This window comes from Gallinula chloropus (genome assembly GCF_964237585.1).
Source record: "Gallinula chloropus genome assembly, chromosome: 19".
NCBI classification, from domain to species: domain Eukaryota; kingdom Metazoa; phylum Chordata; class Aves; order Gruiformes; family Rallidae; genus Gallinula; species Gallinula chloropus.
In genome coordinates, this window is record NC_140104.1 from 6,243,715 (window position 1) to 6,263,219 (window position 19,505).

Sequence of the window (19,505 nt, forward strand, 5' to 3'; positions counted from 1 at the left end):
CCAACCACACTCTTTAATAACCACCAGACCAGGCAGGGCACAGCCACCTTCTTCTCTGCTGGGAAAGAACAAAGGAAAATCAAAAAGCTCTTCAGGAAGCATCACTTCAGACCCCCACCTGAGGCTGCTCCTTGGCACGGAGACACCTTGTCCTCAAGGTAACCCCAAGGAATAACCCCATCCCCTGCGTCTGCTGCACGCATCGTGGGGGGTGTCACAGCTATTTGGTGATTGAGACCCAAATTCTACCCCTTGCTGTCACAGGGTAACCACAGTGTGGATCACCAGCAGGCCAGCATGGCCCACGTCCTGGGTTTGGGATGCTGATGGCAAGGACACCTTACACTCTCCAACAGCTTTGCCAGGCAGGAAGGAAATAAGTGGCAATGGACTATTTTTCTCCACTGTAACCCTCGTCAGTGGATCTGCAGCTGGCACTGAAGTGCTTCCTTTTCCTCCCTAAATATAGATGAAATGCTCAGCATGGAACATCTTCAATGCCTTTCACCCAACCTCTTGAGCCTTCTGCAGTCACAGCCAGGACGCACATGAAGCCTTCACGTCCCATCTGAGCTCCCAGGTGAAGCCTTCATGTCCAGTCTGAGCCCCACAGCACAGGCACTGCTGGAAAACCCAGTAGGAATGAAAAGGCTGATGCCTTCTTTGCTGGGAAGGTTTCTTGGCTGATGGGAGAGTGATAGACAACTTTAGCCAGGCTGCTGTCCTCCCCTCAACACATTTCAGTTCAAACTACCTGTGATACCTGCCTTGGAGGTACCCTGTGATGCTGAATAAGGGCAAGTGTAGGGTCCTGCACCTCAGGAGGAATAACCCCAGGCACTGGGACAGGGCTGGGGTGACCTGCTGGGAAGCAGCTTTGTGGGAAAAGACTTGGGAGTTCTGATTGAAAACAGCCTGACCATGACCAGCAATGTGCCCTTGGGCCAAGAAAGCCAATGGCATTCTGGTGGGGGGGGGTATCAAGAAAAGCATGGGCTTTTTTTTTTTTTACAGATTACCAAGATGCTAAAATAAATGGAAATAAAAAATAAAAATTAAAATAAAAAAAGACAATCAGAAAATAAAAATAGAAAATAAAAATGAGAAATAAAAATTAAAATAAATAACATTTTAAAATAATCAATGAAAAATAAAGAGTAAAAAAGAGTAAATTTTATTTTAAAATATGGAAATATTTAAAAATAAGTAGTCTTTACTACAAGGCAGCACATTGCCCCTTCTAAGGTTCTTGTTTGGGTTGTCTTAAGGCTCCAGCGATTGCTGCAGCTCAGGGCAAGCAGCTGCCTCAGGTCCCTCAGCAAAAGGTTACTTGAATTAACTGTTCAATTATAAAGTTGCTGCTGTCTGAACATCTCAGCCAATGAGTTCAAAAGCCCCAAAATAAATCAGGGGGTTTGTATCGTGGTGTTTACAGGATTTGTACAAAGCAAATGTAATTCCTCAAGAATTTAACCCTATCACTAAGGAAAAGAACCAACAGGGACAGAGCTGAAACAGGCTGGGGCTGTTAAACTGGGGGAGGATGCTAAAGAGACAGGCAGAGGAACTGCCTGGCCAAGGGTGGGCTGCACCCACCCCCCACCCAAGCACCCTCACTTCTCCTTCAGGCTTACAAAGTCGATACCCAGCTGCCTCACAGCCAAGGAGTGGCAATACCAGTAACCAGTGGGTTTACTAGTCAAGGTGAGGGGGATCTGGGCGTTCTCTGGGGTATTTTTTAGGGATCTGTGAAGGGGAATTGGAAAACAAGGGGTTTGCTGTAAGGGTGAAGTTTATGAGATGTTTGAAGCTCTGCTTGGGGAGCGCAGCAGGGCCAGCCCCAAAGCTCGCCCCACGTCTCACTCCCAGCCCCAGCTGAGCTGTAACTGCAGACAGATGGACAGAGGTACACACAGACACTGGGAACAACTTCTGGTCAGCAGGAAAAAAAAATGCTGGGGGAGGTGGGGAGTGAGACTTGAAGCCTAACTGCAGATTTTTAAGCCCCTGAATTACCCAAAAATGCAACAGCTCCTCTCTCTCTGCATCACCTGATTCCCTCAGACAAGAAAACACCACCTGATACACAAACTGCTGTTTCCTCTACCTAAACCCCCTTCTTCTCCCTAAATCCTTGGCCTTAAGCGACTTCAGAGCCAAAACCCTAAACTGCTATTCATCAGGTAAGCAGGTGCCCATCAGTGACCCTCCATAAATCAGGGAGCAGGGGCTACCCGTTACACCTCTGACACTCCCAAACTCTCATTAACAGATGGCATTTCAATACCACCACTTCAAATGATTACTCTGAGCATTGTTTGAACCCCTGGAAACTCCGACCTCACAGAACACACTGAAATAAATCACATTTCCTACTGGGTTTTATTACCACCTTCCTCCAACTCCGTAACTTCTGCAAGATACCTTTGATTTTGCAATTACTCGCTGCAGTTTGATTGTTCCCAGGGCACAGGTTTCCTGCAAATAATATAAGCTGACAAATTTTATTCTCCACTGGAGCCTGAAATTCAGAATTAAACATAATAGAAATAAATTTATTTTTTATTAGTTGTTTTAGTACTGAGTATAGGTTGTTTCCAAAAGACGCCCTCTCCTTAATGGCTTTGGAAAGCAAAGCAGCTGTTGAATTCCTCCTGGGCTGGTATCAATCTATTCTTGTTACTAATGGTGTTTGTTAAATTCTACATGGATAATTTGGGTGGGGATCTGCTCCCTTCCTTTCCCTTCGGGATTTTCCCTTGGGGATTTTGAGGATTTGCTCCTTGCCACCAGTGGCAACACCCAGGACTCGGGCTGGAAATAAAGCCGCTTCAAGAGGAGTTAAAGTAAAGCCAGTGCCAGGGATCCTGGGATTCTCTGCTCCTTTACAGCTGTCCCCAGAAAGCAGGCAGTCCCCAAAACACAGAATCACAGGGGTTGGAAGGGACCTGGAGAGCTCATGGGGTCCAATCCCCCTGCCAGAGCAGCTCCCCAGCTCATATTGCACAGGTCGGTGTCCAGAGGGGGCTGGAATATCTCCAGAGAAGGAGACTCCACACCCCCTGGGCAGCCTGTCCCAGGGCTCCCTCACCCTCACTGGGGAAAAGTTCTTCCCCATGTTGGTGGGGAACTTCCTGTGCTCCAACTTGCAGCCATTGCCCCTTGTCCTGTCTCCACAGACACTGAAAAGGGGCTGCCCATTTCCCCCTGCATCCCATACTTAAGATACTGATAAACATTAATAAGGTCCCCCCTTAGTCTTCTTTTCTCCAGACTGAACAGCCCCAGCTTATTCAGCCTTTCCTCAGAGGGGAGATGCTCCAGGCCCTTCATCATCTTCATAGCCCTTCTTTGGACTCTCTCCAGGAGATCCCTGTCCTTTTTATCCCAGGGAGCCCAGAACTGGACACAATACTCCAGGTGGGGCCTGACCAGGGCAGAGCAGAGGGGGAGGATCCCCTCCTTTGACCTGCTGGCCACACTCCTCCTGATGCCCCCCAGGATCCCATTGGCTCTCTTAGCCACCAGGGCACACTGCTGGCTACGCACCACTGGAAAGCAGCACGAACCACCAGAAACAAGGCAAAACCAGCTGCCCCACCACAACAAGGTTTCTTCTTGCCCTTCTCAAATCACAAAGCAAGTGTGCCAAAGCACAGGAGATGCTGAGCTCCTCCTGTAGCTGATAAATGCTTTTTGCCTTGATTGCCATGGAAGAGCTGTGAGTTATTTCGACCCACAGCAGCATGGGTAACGTCTCCACAGCTTCTCCCTGCACACACATGTCCTGGCTTTGGCCAAGACAGAGTTCATTTGTTTCTAGCAGTGGAGGAAATGCCAGGTTTGGGAATTGGGATGAGAGCAGTGCTGAGAACACGCCCATGGTTTAGTAGTTGCCAAGCAGTCAGGGACTCCTCAGTTGTTCGTATTTCCCCACTAACGAGAAGGGGGGGACACAGCCAGGACAGGTGACCTGAACTGGCCAAAGGGTGTATTCCATGCCAGTCAGAATCATAGAATCCCAAACTGGTCTGGGTTGGAAGGGACCCCAAGGATCGCAGAGTTCCAACCTCCTGCCACAGGCAGGGCCACCAACCTCCAGGCCTGGAGCTACACAAGGTTGCCCAGGGTCCCCTCCAACCTGGTCAATGACGTGATGCTCAGCATCAAGGGGGGCTGGTGGGGAGGAGCAGGCAGCTTCAGGTTGTGTGAGCTTGGGAACGGTCTGATTTTGGGCTGTATGGCCAGAGCTGTGTGGTTCAGTGAGAAGCTGCACTGTGTGTCACCAGTCTCATGTGTCTTTTGCTATAAAGTCCTATTATTGTTCTTATACCTGTCTCTCTGCTATCCCAGCAAACTCTCCTTATCCCAACCTGACAGGTTTTGGTTTCCTGGGTTTTCTTCTCCCTCTCTTTTCCCCTCCCTCAATTCCACACCCCTCTTAAAGACCAAGTGGCTGAGTGGCTCTCAGCAGCACACTATGTGCACATCCAGCTAACTCAAGAGAGGAAACATGCTGAAGAAGGCAAGCGAGCAACCCTTCTGAGGAGAAGAGAGGCACACCCTGGCACACACTCACCTTCTTGTGAGCTATCAGGAGGCAGTTGGAGTGCTCATGCTCACATGCAATTTCGTAGTCAGGGATGAGGTCAGCCAGCTCCTGGACAAAGCGCACCACCTCCTCGTGCCAGGGGACGTTGGCCATGGTGAGGTTGCTGGCTGAGCTTTCACCACAGTATGTCACCCCCTGAGAAGAAGCACAGACACCATCAGCTCCACTCTTCACAAGCTCAGGGCACAGCCAACCCCAAACCATCTGTTTTAATCCCCTCCCTTATGCTGGACATTAAGGAAAGGTAATGGATTTGGAGATGGCATCAGGAAAATCGGGCTCCATCTCTTCTCATCACCAAACCACAGCGTGCCCAGGCTCCCTGCAGTAAAACACAGATCAGTCTTTATTCTGGGAAGCAGCTTTAACAGCACTGAAATGGGGGATGCTCAAGCTCCTGAGCAATGTGCCATGCCTGGAAGAATATCTCCTGAATAACCAGTGCAACATGTCAGCATGATGCTTCTCGGGATAACTGCCCAGTGTGAAGAGGTGAGGACCAATCCTTGCCCAAGCCAAGGCTGCAGTTCTTGCCACTGTCCTCTAGTATGCACGCAAATCTCATTCCAGCCCCTTGTAGAACCTCACCCAGCCTGCTCTGCCTCCCTGCTGCTCCTCTCCACAGCCAGACTATTCATCTGGCCTTCAGCCAGGACAGAATCCCGGAGCACATGAGCAAACACCCTAAAATTTAAAGCAAAACTCCCTCCAGCTCATCCCACTCTCACCATCTTCTGCTTAAATCATTCTGTAAATACCAAGAACTTCACAGGAAAAGAGTCCATCTCCACCTGCATCCCCGTGAGTACAGGTTGTGGCCAGTGCTATAGAATCTCTGGTGGTTACTGACGAGAACAGACTCGGTGGCATTAAAAAGCAGCTTGTGTTGTTTTGGTCAAAGGCCACCAGAACAAGGGAGGAAGTTCAATAATCTGATCACTCCACAAAGAGTCCATGCTGCTTGAGGAGACACTGATAGTAGAAGTGATCGGCCCAGAGTGAACATCCACAAGTCACACGTGGGGATTGTGTTTATATGACTGATCTGCACTGATTGCAGACCTCCCACCTGACCCAGTCTGCCAGCCAAAAGGCCACCACCATCACTCACCTCTTCATCTCCCCTGACACAACAGAAGTAAAGGTCACCCAGTGCTGGCATGTTGTATCCATGCCCAGAAAAACCCTGCTGGGGTGGGAAGCACCCAGCACATGCGGGCTAACGTGATGAGCACCGTGAGCATCCCTTGGGCAGAGCGTGGAGAAAAGCCACACATCGCTCTGCAAAGCTCTGAGGCTCATGAGCAAGAGTTCCTGGGCAGGAACACAAGGCTTTGGGCAAACAGCTTTGCTGGTTGTTTCTGAAAGCACACTCAAAACAATGTCCCTGCTCACTGCAAGGGGGTTGGACTAGTTGACCTTCAGAGGTCCCTTCCAACCCAGCCCATTCTATGATTCTAGGACTGAGGAGCAACATTGTTCAAAAGACAACTTCATTTCCCATTCTGCTGCATTTAGTCAGCAGAGATACTGGTTTCTTCCTCCAGCTCCCTTTCCAAACACCAAACAGCAAAGGGACCACAGGAGAGAGTGTCAGAGTGGGACATGTGGTCCTGCTGTGACCTACACAAAGCCAAGAGCACTGCTGCTCTGGGTGATTTACTTGCAAGAGAAACTGAGGCACGCCAGGATACGGTGATGCTCAGCTCCATGCGCTGCAACCATCGCTGGTTGGTGAACAAAGCCCCAAACGTTCTCCCACGTGTTCACCATCCAACTTCACCCTCTTTATTCTGAGATCAACTGCTCTCCATTTGGCCCTTTGATCCCCTGAACCTCCTGAATCACCGCTTCCGCCTCAGCCGTGACCTCCATTTCACTCCTGCCTTGCTCCATCTTTAATTACATCAGTAAATTCTCATCAATTAGCCCAGCAGTATGTGCCTTATCTAGATTTATTTTTCCTTCTTTCTTTTTTCCCAGATCAAATTCATTAAAGGCTCATCCAACTGGTTCAACCCATGGTGACGCAGGGTAGGTCACAACCCCACCCCTGGCACCCAGAGGAGCCAATTCACACACACACACACAAACCTGGTAGTTCTTCTAGACAAAAGCTCAACCCCTTTGTCCCTCTCTAGGTGGTTTCACCCCTTCTACTCTTTGGCCAAGCTATTTTATTCCAGTCACAAAATCCCATCAAGCACAGGTCTTTAAAACAAAGCGCATGCAATTTTCTGGATGATTATGTTTTGTGTTCTCAGGTTCTTCCTCTGTGAAGAACACTTCTAGCTGGTTTCACTGGCATTTGCATCCACACCATGTTTATGGTGCCTGGTCCCAATTAATGTCACACCCCCAAAGATCTAATTCAGCAACATTAAAGCTGAGCGAGTCGTGTCCGGCAATAAACAGAGACAGACACTCTGCAAACACCTCAGACTGGAACAAGGTGAACTATGCAGCGCTTGAACAGGGCTACAAAAGAAACAGGCTGATGCTAATTAGAAACTGTACAAGTTTTGGAAGCAATTACTTTCTCATGGGTAAATTTATGAGGGACCTCCTCTATTAATCTGCCTGAGTGATGGATATTAGAGCCACACGCCGTAACCCAGCGCCAGCGCGGAAACAGCCTGACCAGGCACCGCCGCAGCCCCGCTGGGGGAGTGCTAAACAGGGAAGTACATTAATTTCTTAGCCCAGCTCTGAAAGTCTGAAAAAGTTTCTAAATGTTCTTATATTAGAGCAGCCAGCCAGGCAAATAATAGGCTACGGATCCCCAAAGTTCAGCTGTACAGGCACAGCTCCATCCAGCACCCTTTTGCCCTGCGTTCCTTATACAGATTATGATTTGAGAGGCATGAAAAAAAAATGTATGACTACAGAGGAGGAAAATTCTTAGGCAGCTCTAACATGACTCATTCTTTTAATAAACTTCAAAGATATCATTTACAAGCAAAGAAAGCGCGGAAGCAAATGGAATAACGAAGCGCTCGGGTGGCTGATTAATTCACAAGCCCAAATCAATGGAAATCGGCTTAGCGGCACGCTGAGTGAAAGCACATCAGCTTTCAACTTCCCCAACTTCTTAAAACTTGAGTTAATTAGCAGTGCTGATACCACTTAAAAAATGCCAACAGTTGATTAGGGCGGTTGTGTTATATTTTCCAGTAATACCCAAAGACAGTTATTAAGACATCAAGCAGCAAGGAAGGAAACCATTCCATTCTGCACCCTGAGCTCTCGCACCGACTTCCCCGCAGCACCAGCGTCAACAGCGCTGCCTCTTAATTAGCCTTTAATAAGGGTGCTTTTAGCATCTTAATCGTGGCGCGGAGCTTCGGCCGAATACCTCGAAACACGGAAGCCTCTGAAAAGGCTGAGTGAGCTGGGGCTGTTCAGCCTGGAGAAAAGAGACTGACTGAAGGGTGGGACACAGAGGGAAATGGGCAGCCTCTTCTCAGTGTCTGTGGGGACAGGACAAGGGGCGATGGCCTCAAGTTAGAGCACAGAGGGTTCCCCACTAATATGTGGAAGAACTTCTTCCCGGTGAGGGTGAGGGAGCCCTGGGACAGGCTGCCCAGGGGGGTGTAGAGTCTCCTTCTCTGGAGATATTCCAGACCTGTCTGGACACCAACCTGTGAAATCTGTCCTAGCAACCCTGCTTTGGCAGGGGGGTTGGACTCAATGATCTCTGCAGGTCCCTTCCAGTCCCTACAGCTCTGTGAACCGTGAAAAGCCTCTCGACTGTTTGTGGTTATACCAGTACGAACCTGGAGATGCAGCGCTGGGCACTCTGTGGATCCCTGTGCTGCTGTAACGGAGGGGAGCATCCATTCATTCCCAACACGTGAGCACTTGTGCCCAGATGGGTATCACTGCAGCAAAGCACCAGAGAAGCACGTTTCCTCTGCTGTGCTTTGGCTCCTTGCCGGAGATCCCAACAGCCAACACTCCCTGTAATCCACACAGCCACGGAGGGAACGCTTGCTTGGGGAGCTGAGCGTGACAGCGCTTTGTTTCTCTGCCCTCACACTCCAGGCTTCCCAACTTAATTACCCAACACGAGAATTTTCTTAACTCCTAGCCCACAAATTACAAGTTTGTTTAATTGAGGCTCGTGTGAATTAACAGAAGAACAAAGCGTTGGCCAAGCTGCTGAGTGACAGAGCCGCTGTTTAAAAACTGAGGCAGCCCTGACCCAAGACAAACACAGAAAGCCTCAAATGACATGTTGATGGATCACACTCTGCAATGAAAACGCTTATGATCCGAGCATCAGCACTGTCCAAATTATACACACAAGCTCTCAGGCACGCCTGCTCCTCGCCCGGGTGGATTGAGGCCCATTGGGTGGTTTTAATAATCGCTTTCAAGCCGATTTAACAAAGGACGGGGGTTGGTTTGTGTCGAGCCTGGAAAGCAGGAACTGGAGTGGGTAGTTACACAGCATAACCCCAGTGTGTTTGACACTGCCTCTCCAGATGCACCCAACCCAGATGGGTGCTATGATGTCCTCAGCGACTCCCCTGAGGCCAAGGTAAATCCCTCCTGCACCAGCAGAGCTCCCCAACACCAGACGCAGCCTCTGGCTCTTGAGAACAAGTTGCATGGACACTAAGGAAGAAACAGCCACTGTTAACTCACCCCCCTGCTCCTCACGCCCAGTTAAAGGGCGATGACACCGGGTGGAAGAGTGGAAAGACTTGGTCTGGAAGGCAGGAGGTGAATTTTCAGCCAGCAACCTGCCTTGCTCAGACACACTCCCACCCTGCCTCAGTTTCCCCAGCTCCAAAGCACAGTATGTGGTGCAAGCTCCTCTTCTCCCACAAGCGAGTACCCAGAGCCATGGGCAGGACTGACCAGCACAGAGCATCAGCTGAGCACAGCAACACCAGGCATCACCCACCCCGGACTCCACAAGCTCATGCCTCTCTACAACTTCCCCTGCTCACACCAAAGCCTCACAATTGCAACTTCCAGGCCCCACACTGCCTCTTTGTTTTGGACACTAATCTTCATAGAAACACCAAAAAAAATGGTGAGAACAATCCTTCTTGGGTGGGATTTCCATCAGGCTCACCTCAGCACCCAAGTCCAGTCACAGACTGCAAATATTCCCCCCGAACTCCAGAGACATCTTTGCATCTACCCCAGGTTGGGCTCAGGGCTGACTCTGAGATGAAACTGGGGCAGGGGCACTGGAACAGTCAGAATTTAATCATTCACCTCCACTTTGCCATGAAACTCATTAGGCAGTCTTGTTGTGTGCTCACAACATGACGTTAGCCCAACTCCTTGCACACAGCTACCACAGCTCATAGCCTTGAGCTGGGCCCTGCCTCTGGCACTGCGGATGCCAATGGGGGAAGGAGCAGCCTGCAGCTCAGCACCCACCTTTCCCCAGGGTGATGGGGGTTAATGGGGCAGGGCCAGAGCCTTCGGGTGCCGACTGTCCCACAGGTCTCCAGCACAGCGGGGAGGTGGCACAGCCCTGGCCATGCCCTTAGACCCATGGCAAGAGGACACAAAGTGGTCAGCAGGGTTGTTGTATGCTGGTGGGATTTGGTTTAGCACAGGCACTAGGCCAGGGTTTTTTTAACTTCACCCTCATCTAAATGCAGCCTAGAATGGCAGTGAGACTCCAAACAGCTTTGACAGGTGGGGGCAAGTGCCTCTTGCTGCATGCAATTAAAAACTCATTAAAGCTGAGCTCATTTTCCTCATTATTTTAAGCACTTAAATAATCTTTATTGTTTAATATGACAAGACTGAGCAGACCGGGAGTGATACTTCCCCCTGGTCCTTCCTTCCAGACAGTTACTGGGTCATTGCAATTCCCCAGCAAAGCCTCAGGCGCCCCAGCACACCAGCCTCAGGTCCACCGGACTCCAAGCCCACCCACCAGCACCACAGCACTGTGCCAGAGCTGCAGAGCAATCATCAGGGACAAGGGCTTTGGAGTGGCTGGGAAGTGATTTCATAGAATCACAGACTGGTCTGGGTTGGAAGGGACCCCAAGGATCACAGAGCTCCAACCCCCCTGCCACAGGCAGGGACACCAACCTCCAGGCCTGGATATAGACAAGGTTGCCCCATCCAACCTGGCCTTGAACACCCCCAGGGATGGGGCACCCACCCCCTCTCTGGGCAGCCTGTTCCAGCCCCTCACCACTCTCTCTGTAAAGAGCTTCCCCCTAATATCTCATCTAAACCTTCCTTCCTTCAGCTTCACCCCATCCCCCTTGTCCTGCCACTGTCTGCCCTTTGAACAAGCTGATTCCCCTCCTGTTTTTCTGCTCCCTTCAGGGACTGGAAGGCTGCAGTGAGACCCCCCATGAAGCCTGAGGATATTCTGGGCAGTGCCACCAGCCTGAGATCTGCTCTGCCCTCCGACAGCACCGTGCTACCAACAGCCCTGGAATAACAGACACACCAGGCAGCCTTTGTTTCACTGAAATTAAAAGGGATGGAGATGCAGCATGTCTCTGCCAAGGGGGCAGAAGCTGCAGGACACAGCTTGGCTTTAGCAGACGCCAACCACTGCCCTTGGGATGTCCCTTCACCTGCGGCTCTGACCGCAGCAACTGCATCCCCCCCCACCACTGCTGCCAGAGAGGCTCAGGAATCACACACAGGGCTGAGCGCCTGTCTGCATCCACCCCACCTCCCAGGTGCTGCCAGGGCAGGGAGGGGGCCTGGCCAGAGCTGTGATTAAAGGTGGAAGCGTGCCCAGTTCCTCTGGGATCTGTCAGCAGCAACTAACAGTCCAGGTTGGGTTCCTGAGCACTTACCGGCTTTGTAGCAACCCAGCCATGGGACTGACCTCCCCAGGTTTACATCCCACCTGAAAATCCTTTTGCCCCTTTGGATCAGGAAGGGCAAAACACTGCCCATCAGCATGAGCCTCTGGCTTCTCAAACACAGAGAGGCAGCACTGCAGCATGAGCAGCAGTGCGTTCAGAGGAAGCATTAGGTGGGAAGGGACCTTCCAAGGCCTTGAATGTCTCCAGGGATGGGGCCTCCACCACTTCTCTGGGCAGCCTGGGCCAGTGTCTCACCTCCCTCAGAGTGAAGAACTTCTTCCTCAGGTCTCATCTAACCCTGCCCTGCTCTAGTTCAACCCATCACCCCTCATCCCATTGCTCCCTGCCCTTACAGACAGCCCTGCCCAGCTTTCCTGCAGGTCCCTTCAGGGACTGGAAGGAGCTCAGAGGTCTCCCTGCAGCCTTCTCTTCTCCAGGCTGAACCAGCCCAGCTCTCTCAGACTGTCTTCATAGGAGAGGTGTTCCAGCCCTTGGGTCATCCTCATGGCTTCCTCTGGACCCACTCCAAGAGGTCTGTGTCTTTCCAGCGCTGAGGGCTCCAGAGCTGGATGCAGCACTGCAGGGGGGTCCCACCAGAGCAGAGAAGTGGGGCAGAACCCCCTCTCTCAATCTGCTGGCCACACTTCTTGTGATGCAGTCCAAGATGCTGTTGGCCGCCTGGGCTGTGAGTACCCATTGTTGGCTCATGTCCAGCTTTGCATCCATCTGCACCCCAAGTCCCTTTCTGCAGGGCTGCTCTCCATCACATCACCCCCAGCCTGTGCTGGTAGTGAGGATTGTCCTGACCCACATGCAGGACGTTGCACTTGGCCTTGCTGAACTCCATGATGTTTGCATGGTCCCACCTCTTCAACCTGTCCAGGTCCCTCTGGATGACATCCTGTCTCTCTGGTGTGTCAACCCACCACACAGCCTGGTGTCACCTGTAAATGTGCTGAGGGTGCCCTCGATCCCACTTTCTATGGCGTTGAGGAAGATACTAAACAACCCAGAATCCAGATCTGAACTGTAACGCTCAGCTCTGTACAGCCCCAACAGCCGCATTCCCGCATCGGAACAGACCGAGGCAACAGTAACACTGACAAGTATTTAGTAACCACATGACTGATTCTTCCTGTACTTGGGCTTTACAAGGGTAATCAAGGCTAATTTCTATTGGCTTAACGACAAGAACAGGGTCCCAGTGAGTTCTGCTGCCGTAAGATGCTCATGTAAATGAGAACAAGGATTAAACCCAGCAAGAACCTCAATCTCCATCCACTGCACCCCGTGAGCCTCTCTGGAGCACCAGGGGATTAGCTACCTTCATTTGAAAGGAAGGTCATGTATTTCATGTATTTACCCAGGAAATCCCGTGGGGATGAGCCTCAGCTGGCAGATGCTTTGCAGTATCTCCTAACGTTACTTGGTCTGTTTGCCTTCAGCAGGACCTGGCCCTCTGTAACCCATCACACCAGGGGTTGGGGGAAATTAACAAAGCAAGCTATCCACACGCCAAACAGACTCTTCAGTGTGATGTATCTCAAAGGAACATGAGAAATGACTTTTGACCACCAGCACCAAGTCATAGAATCACACGGGTTGGAGGGGACCTTGAGAGATCATCAGGTCCAAACCCCCTGCCAAAGCAGCTCCCCAGCTCATATTGCACAGGGCGGCATCCAGACGGGGCTGGAATCTCTCCAGAGATGGAGACTCCACACCCCCTGGGCAGCCTGTCCCAGGGCTCCCTCACCCTCACTGGGGAAAAGTTCTTCCCCATGTTGGTGGGGAACTTCCTGTGCTCCAACTTGCAACCCTTGTCCTGTCCCCACAGACACTGAAAAGGGGCTGCCCATTTCCCCCTGCATCCCATGCTTAAGATATTGATAAACATTAATTAGGTCCCCCCTTAGCCTTCTCAAGACTGAACAGCCCCAGCTCACTCAGCCTTTCCTCAGAGGGGAGATGCTCCAGGCCCTTAATCATCTCCGCAGCCTCCTCTGGACTCTCTCCAGGAGATCCCTGTGTTTTTTATCCCAGGGAGCCCAGCACTGGACACAATACCCCAGATGGGGCCTGACCAGGGCAGAGCAGGGGGGGAGGATCACCTCCTTTGACCTGCTGGCCACACTCCTCCTGATGTCTCTCTCAGCCCCCAGCACACACTGCTGGCTCATGGCCACCCTGTCATCAACCAGTCCTTTGGGGCTCATCCCCAGGTCACAAACACCGTGTGAACACAGCAGACCTCTGCCCTGCGTCCTCTGGCTCAGGAGGTCACTCCTGACTCCACATGGTTGTAACAAGCATTGTGCTGGGTGCTGGGGGTTATACCCGTGGTTTTGCTCTGCTTACGCAGGCTTTGCTCACATGCAAAAAGAAAGGGGTGGGGCAAAAAAGAAAGGAAGGGGGGGGCAAAAAAGAAAGGAAGGGGGGGGCAAAAAAGAAAGGAAGGGGGGGGCAAAAAAGAAAGGAAGGGGGGGCAAAAAAGAAAGGAAGGGGGGGCAAAAAAGAAAGGAAGGGGGGGCAAAAAAGAAAGGAAGGGGGGGGCAAAAAAAGAAAGGAAGGGGGGGCAAAACAAGAAAGGAAGGGGGGGCAAAACAAGAAAGGAAGGGGGGGCAAAACAAGAAAGGAAGGGGGGGAAGAGAAAAAAATAAGAAAAAAGAAGGGGGGGGGAGGAAAAAGTCCTCCCTTGTGGAGCTCTGACAGGTGCTTTGAGGCAGTGATGACATTTTTGACTGAAGCAGTGTGAACTCCTGTCCCAGCGGGAGCAGTGCCAGGAGCACACTGAGCACCACCTCTCTTCCCAGCTGCTCCCCTGGCAGCCCAAGCATGATGCTTCCAGGGAAGAGCCACTGGGAAACCACAGCTATGAGGCTGAATCCTTCCCTCTGCCTTGGAGGAGACAGATGTTTGTCCCAGAGAGCCCTCAGGGGAACCTGCATTCCCATTGATTAGCTTACACCTGATTCATTTTACTAATTAAAAGTCGCTACACACGACAGAGCAGTCTAAGCAGCACGTACACCGACAGCCTCACACTCCAGGCTGGTGTGCACACTCACCCCCACCCTCATCACATGCTGCAGGGGCTTTTTTCCCCCCGCAAAAAAACCCCTGAGGCTTCTCACCCCCAAACCTCCACTGACAGCCTGAGGAGCCACACAGAGAGCACAGCAGCTCCCAGGACAGGTCACATCAGAACCTCTGGGGTTTGGTTTGTAAGGAAATTGCAGCAAAGTCCTTTTCTTCAAAGCAGCAGCAAATAAAGGTTAAATAAAAGGAAAGTGAGAAAGGATGAGGAAGGAAAGAGGAAGACAAGAAATAAGGGAGGTGCAAATACACAGGCCTGAGGTAAACGGGCTGGTCTGCAGGGGAGCTGCTGGATGAAGACACTGACAGCAACTCTTGACAGAACACACTTTGCACTGTGCCTGTTCGACATCCCCGTGACACTAAACTGATCCACCCTGTGATAAAGCAGCTCCTGCCTGCTCTGTCTCACATGCTCCTGGTAGTAGCTCTTCCCTGAAGGAAAACACTTCCCTGTTTTGCACAGTACCCCTTGTAAACTTGACATTTGTGCCTTGATCTCAAGTTCTGCTGGGGGCAAAGGTGGGAAGAAGAATACCACAAACCACCAGCTTGCTCCAGAATATTTTGTTTAAAATGCTGGCTGACATAAAGGAGGAATACCCAGTTATCAGGCTCTGCTTCCATGAGAAAAACAGAGACCAGAGGGTTACCATTCTGTTGGGCAGAAACTGCTGGGGCAGAGCTTGGCTAGCCTAACACTGAAGACACTCCAAATGCACCCCCATAAGGTACCAGAAACCTGGATGCTGAACACCAAAGCAAAGGGGAAGTTCCTTATGCATCACTGACTGCCATCTGGGGAGAACTGCATCTGCCTGCACACACTATGGGCTGGGAGGGTGGAAAAAAGTAAAGTACAATGGAAAAAAGAAATAAAAAATAGCTGTGTGCAGCTCACCTTGACCTCAATGAAGTCTGGCTGCCCAAGGGCGATCAGGTCAGCGTAGGCTCTGAGTTCATCCACATTCCACGCCTTCACCAGGGTCAGCCGGTACACGGTGCGCTGCTGCTGCAATGAAGATCAAGTTCCATTAGCAACACCTTGGGATGCAGGGAGGATGCTCCAGCCTCACACACAGCTTTGAACACAGAGGGGGGAAAATCACCATGCCTTTATCCAAGAACTGGGGGCTAAAACCAACCAGGAGCCACCTCACTTGCTCTTTCCAGAAAGTTCTGAGATTCTGAGAGTGGAGCCACTTTCACCTGTCTTCCCTCTGTCTATCCCAGACACTTTGTTTTTACAGGAGCTTTAACTTCATGGGTAAACAACCAGGAAGTTTCTCTCTCTTTATTTCCTTCCCAGGCACAATCATCTCCCTGTTAGCTGCCCTACCAATGTTTTATTCACTCCAGCTGGACCATCTGACACCAGCGGCTTTTGGGCAGGATGAACAAGACCACAGAGATCATCCCCTGCCCTGTCTGTGAATTCTTCCAGCACATCAGGTATGACAGCACAGTGAAGAGGCTCTCCTGTCCTCACCAGCTACACAGAGTGTTTTATTGGAAGCCCAAAGCAACAATTAAAATCACAACACTGCAGACATGCTGCTTATGACCCCACTGTACCACAAGTGTGGTGCAAGCCCTTAGGAACAAACACTGATGACTGCTGGAGCCACATCCACCCCTTGGTACCCTCTGCAGCAGGGTAGCCAGGTTTCCACCACAGCATCCCTGCACAGACCCATCCTCTCCATCCCATGGCTGAGAGGAGCCAGCCGGGCACTGCCACTCCCCAGCTGCCCCTCCAGGATGCCCAGACCCCATCTATTTCTGTGCACAGTGATGAGCAGCACCCCAAGACAACCTTTCCTTGGAGTTACTCTGATTTTCCCTCTCTGGGCAGCTCTCCAGAGATGTTACTGGTGACAAAAGAACTTCTATTATCCTCACAACCACTCAGCCATGGAGCAAATCCGGTCTCTCTGCTGACATCTGCTCTCTTCTCTCTTTCCCCTCCCCTTCCCTTCATCTTCCACTAACATTTTATTTCACTTATCTCTGGAATTTATCTCCCAACAAAATTGGGTTTTTTAATTAACTCCTTTCCCTTCCTTGGCATGCTGCAGACCAGAAAACGTGACCAAAGCACCCGTTTAACCAGAGGGCAAGAGCACGGTAACCAATCTGGAGTGAGCCACATCTCCACAGCTCGGACCCGGCAGGACACCAGAGCTGGGACCTTGCAGAGCAGCAAGAGTTGAGATCAAGATCTGCTCCAGGAGTCTGGGCTTGGTCTCTGGTCAGGAGTTTCTCCCTTACCTGTAACACACTGGAGCACAAGGTTACCTGAGCTCCAGCGCTGTGCACAGGAGGAACACACACTACTCTGTTCAATACAATTTCCAGCCCAGAAGGACAAGCTGACTCCCAAGATCCAATGCTGGGCTGAGCTCTCCATGGCCAAACCTCAGACCATTCCCAACTGCGATGCCCTGGAGAGCACCGCTGCCCCAAGGCAGAGTGGGGATGGATCCCAGAACCCTGAGTCCTGGTCCAAGGCTATTAAAAAACTCCATGTTCAGGGAAGACCACAAAATACTGGCAGCAGCTGGAACATCTGCCCTGCGCCCCAGTAGCTGCCACCAGTACAAAAGGAGGTCGTGGTGTGACAGTGGGTGTGAAGGCACGTGGCCACCAGCAGCTCTCTCAGAGCCAGGGGACACAGGCTCAGGCAGACCTGAGCAAAGTCCAATGTCCAGTCATTTGTCACCTCCCACAGCAGGGTGAGCAGGGACACCCTCTGCCCTGCACCTCTGAGCCCGCAGGAGCCGCCGGGAGAGAGGGGTCATCTCTCTTTCTAAAACCTTGGGGTTTGGGCACCACACCCCTGTTGCTCTCCGTGCTTTGTCCCTGTGACTCTGAGAGTCCACCCTGTCCTCCACTTCAGCGCTGGGCTGAGGATGCCAACGCTTCTCCTGCAACCCCCCTACTGATTCATTTCACTCCCGTTCCACACAGGGACTGACCACAGAGCACCGGGTGGAAGCGCAGGCGGCACAGACTGAGCACACAAGGAGCAAAGGCCGTGCTGAAGGGCAGCTCTGCAGAGGAAGAAAGCTCATCAGCTGACCTTCATCACAGTGTTTTCTGATGCCCATCAAGTACCACGCTGCAGCGAGCATCTTCTTACCAACACCAGCACCTGTCTGAACCTTCCTTTTAACAATACACACACTAGATCCTCTCAGAAGCCTGACTTTAAAGTTCAAGTACTTCAAAAAGCTAAAATTGCCACAAATGTATGAAAAGGGCTTCTCTCCCCCTGTAGGGACAAGCGATATCCACAGTCTGGGTGTATCACCCATCACTTCCATAACGGAACCATCACAAAACCTGGACCAACCCATCCCAACCAGTGGTGAAAGCAGCAAGTTAAAGAAACTAAACCACTGCCAAAGGGATACAGGGAAAACCCAAACAGGCAGAAATACCAGAAAATAATACATTTGAGACTGAGGAAACTTCTTCCCAAAGGGCAACATCTCTCCAGTGGTGTCTGAGCAGGAGGACAAGCGGTGGAGGGGACAGATGAGAATGATGGAGGGCCTCCCACTGCAGACTGTTAGATGGGAGCAATCTGTGCAGGCTGCTGGCAGGACAAATGCACAATCCTGGTTTATTAATGTATTATTTGTCTTTGGTTGTACAATAGGGCCCCAGGAGAGCCTCTTGTAAGCGTTGAAAAACAAGAAATAAGAGCTTCAGCCCTGAGGATTTAATGATCTAAAGCATCAGGATATGAAGCCAGGCTTGCAGGGCTTTACGCCCCGTGCTCCCAGGAAAAGCAATTGGTGTAATTTCACCTCAGGCAGCCAGTGGAATAACCTCAGCAGGAAAGGAGAAGTTAATATGGTAACAAGCCTTTCCAACGGGTGAGAGCTGAGGGTGAGGAGCAGCATCTATCTCCTGCCCAGAAGCTCCTCACACAGACCATCAGGGCAGCTCTGGGATGGTCAGGTGGTGATGGGAAAGTGAACAGGAGAATGCGTCCTTGTAAACGAAGACCTGGGAGGGATAACGATGAGGAGCAGAGATTCCCCTGCAGCTTGTGGAGGACCCCACTAAAAGACTTTCCTGCTAAGAGTCTTTCCAAACTACTCCAAGAAGCATTTGCATCCCCAAATGCCTGGGCACAAGAAGGGTACTGACAATAAAACCCATTTCAGGACCTGGATCTAAGATCCTGCTCAGCAGGCAAAGAGACCAAGATCTGTCTCAAAACCATAACTGTCCTGGTGCCAGCATCAATGCCCCATGGCCAGAGCTCAACACCATGCTCAGGGGCAGCCAATTGAGGATCACAGAATCCTCAAATCACAGACTGCGTGGGCTTGGCAAGGAGGCCACCAAAGGCCATCCAAGTCCAACCCCTGCAGTGAGCAGGGACACAGAAACACAGAATTGTAGGGGTTGGAAGGGACCTCAAGAGATCGTGTCCAAAGCCCCTGCCAAAGCAGGGTCCTTAGGACAGATCACACAGACACCTTTCACTAGAGCAGGTTGCTCAGAGCCCCCTCAAGCCTCACCTTGAATGTCTCCAGGGATGGGGCCTCCACCACCTCAGTGGGCAACTGACCTAAATCTCCCATCTTCTAGTTTCAAACTATCACCTCTCATCCTATTACTCCCTGTCCTTGTGAACAGACACAGTTCTTCCCCTCCGTATTCCTCACCTGGCTGATTCTGGGGGAACCCAGCAGGGAACACCAGGCTGTGCAGATCCTCAGCCTCCAGCAGCTTGAGCTGATGCATGGTGAGCAGCAGGACAACCTCCCATTTCCAGGGCAGATATATTTTCCTCCAACACCATCCTAAACTTTTCCTAGTCCTACACCATGGGCGCATTTTGCCATTGGCCGAGTCTCAACCCCAAAGCACCTCAGAGCAAGACAGAGCCCAAGAGATGACTCTGCTCTCCCAGCATCTGCTGGTCCAGAAGACTTTAACAAAGGACTCTCATGTCAGTTTGACAAAGT

General features: G+C 51.2%; 1 protein-coding gene across 1 annotated transcript in view; it reads right to left on the reverse strand.

Annotated features, from left to right (window-relative positions):
- Window positions 1-19,505, reverse strand: part of LOC311198891 (S-adenosyl-L-methionine-dependent tRNA 4-demethylwyosine synthase TYW1-like) — an 83,862-nt gene that overhangs the window by 10,508 nt on the left and 53,849 nt on the right. Inside the window, exons 14-15 of the mRNA XM_084272913.1 lie at window positions 15,419-15,529; window positions 4,580-4,747 (exon numbers count right to left, since the gene is read on the reverse strand). Of these exons, the coding sequence (XP_084129039.1) occupies window positions 4,580-4,747; window positions 15,419-15,529 (279 nt within the window). The remainder of the gene's footprint in view (window positions 1-4,579; window positions 4,748-15,418; window positions 15,530-19,505) is intronic.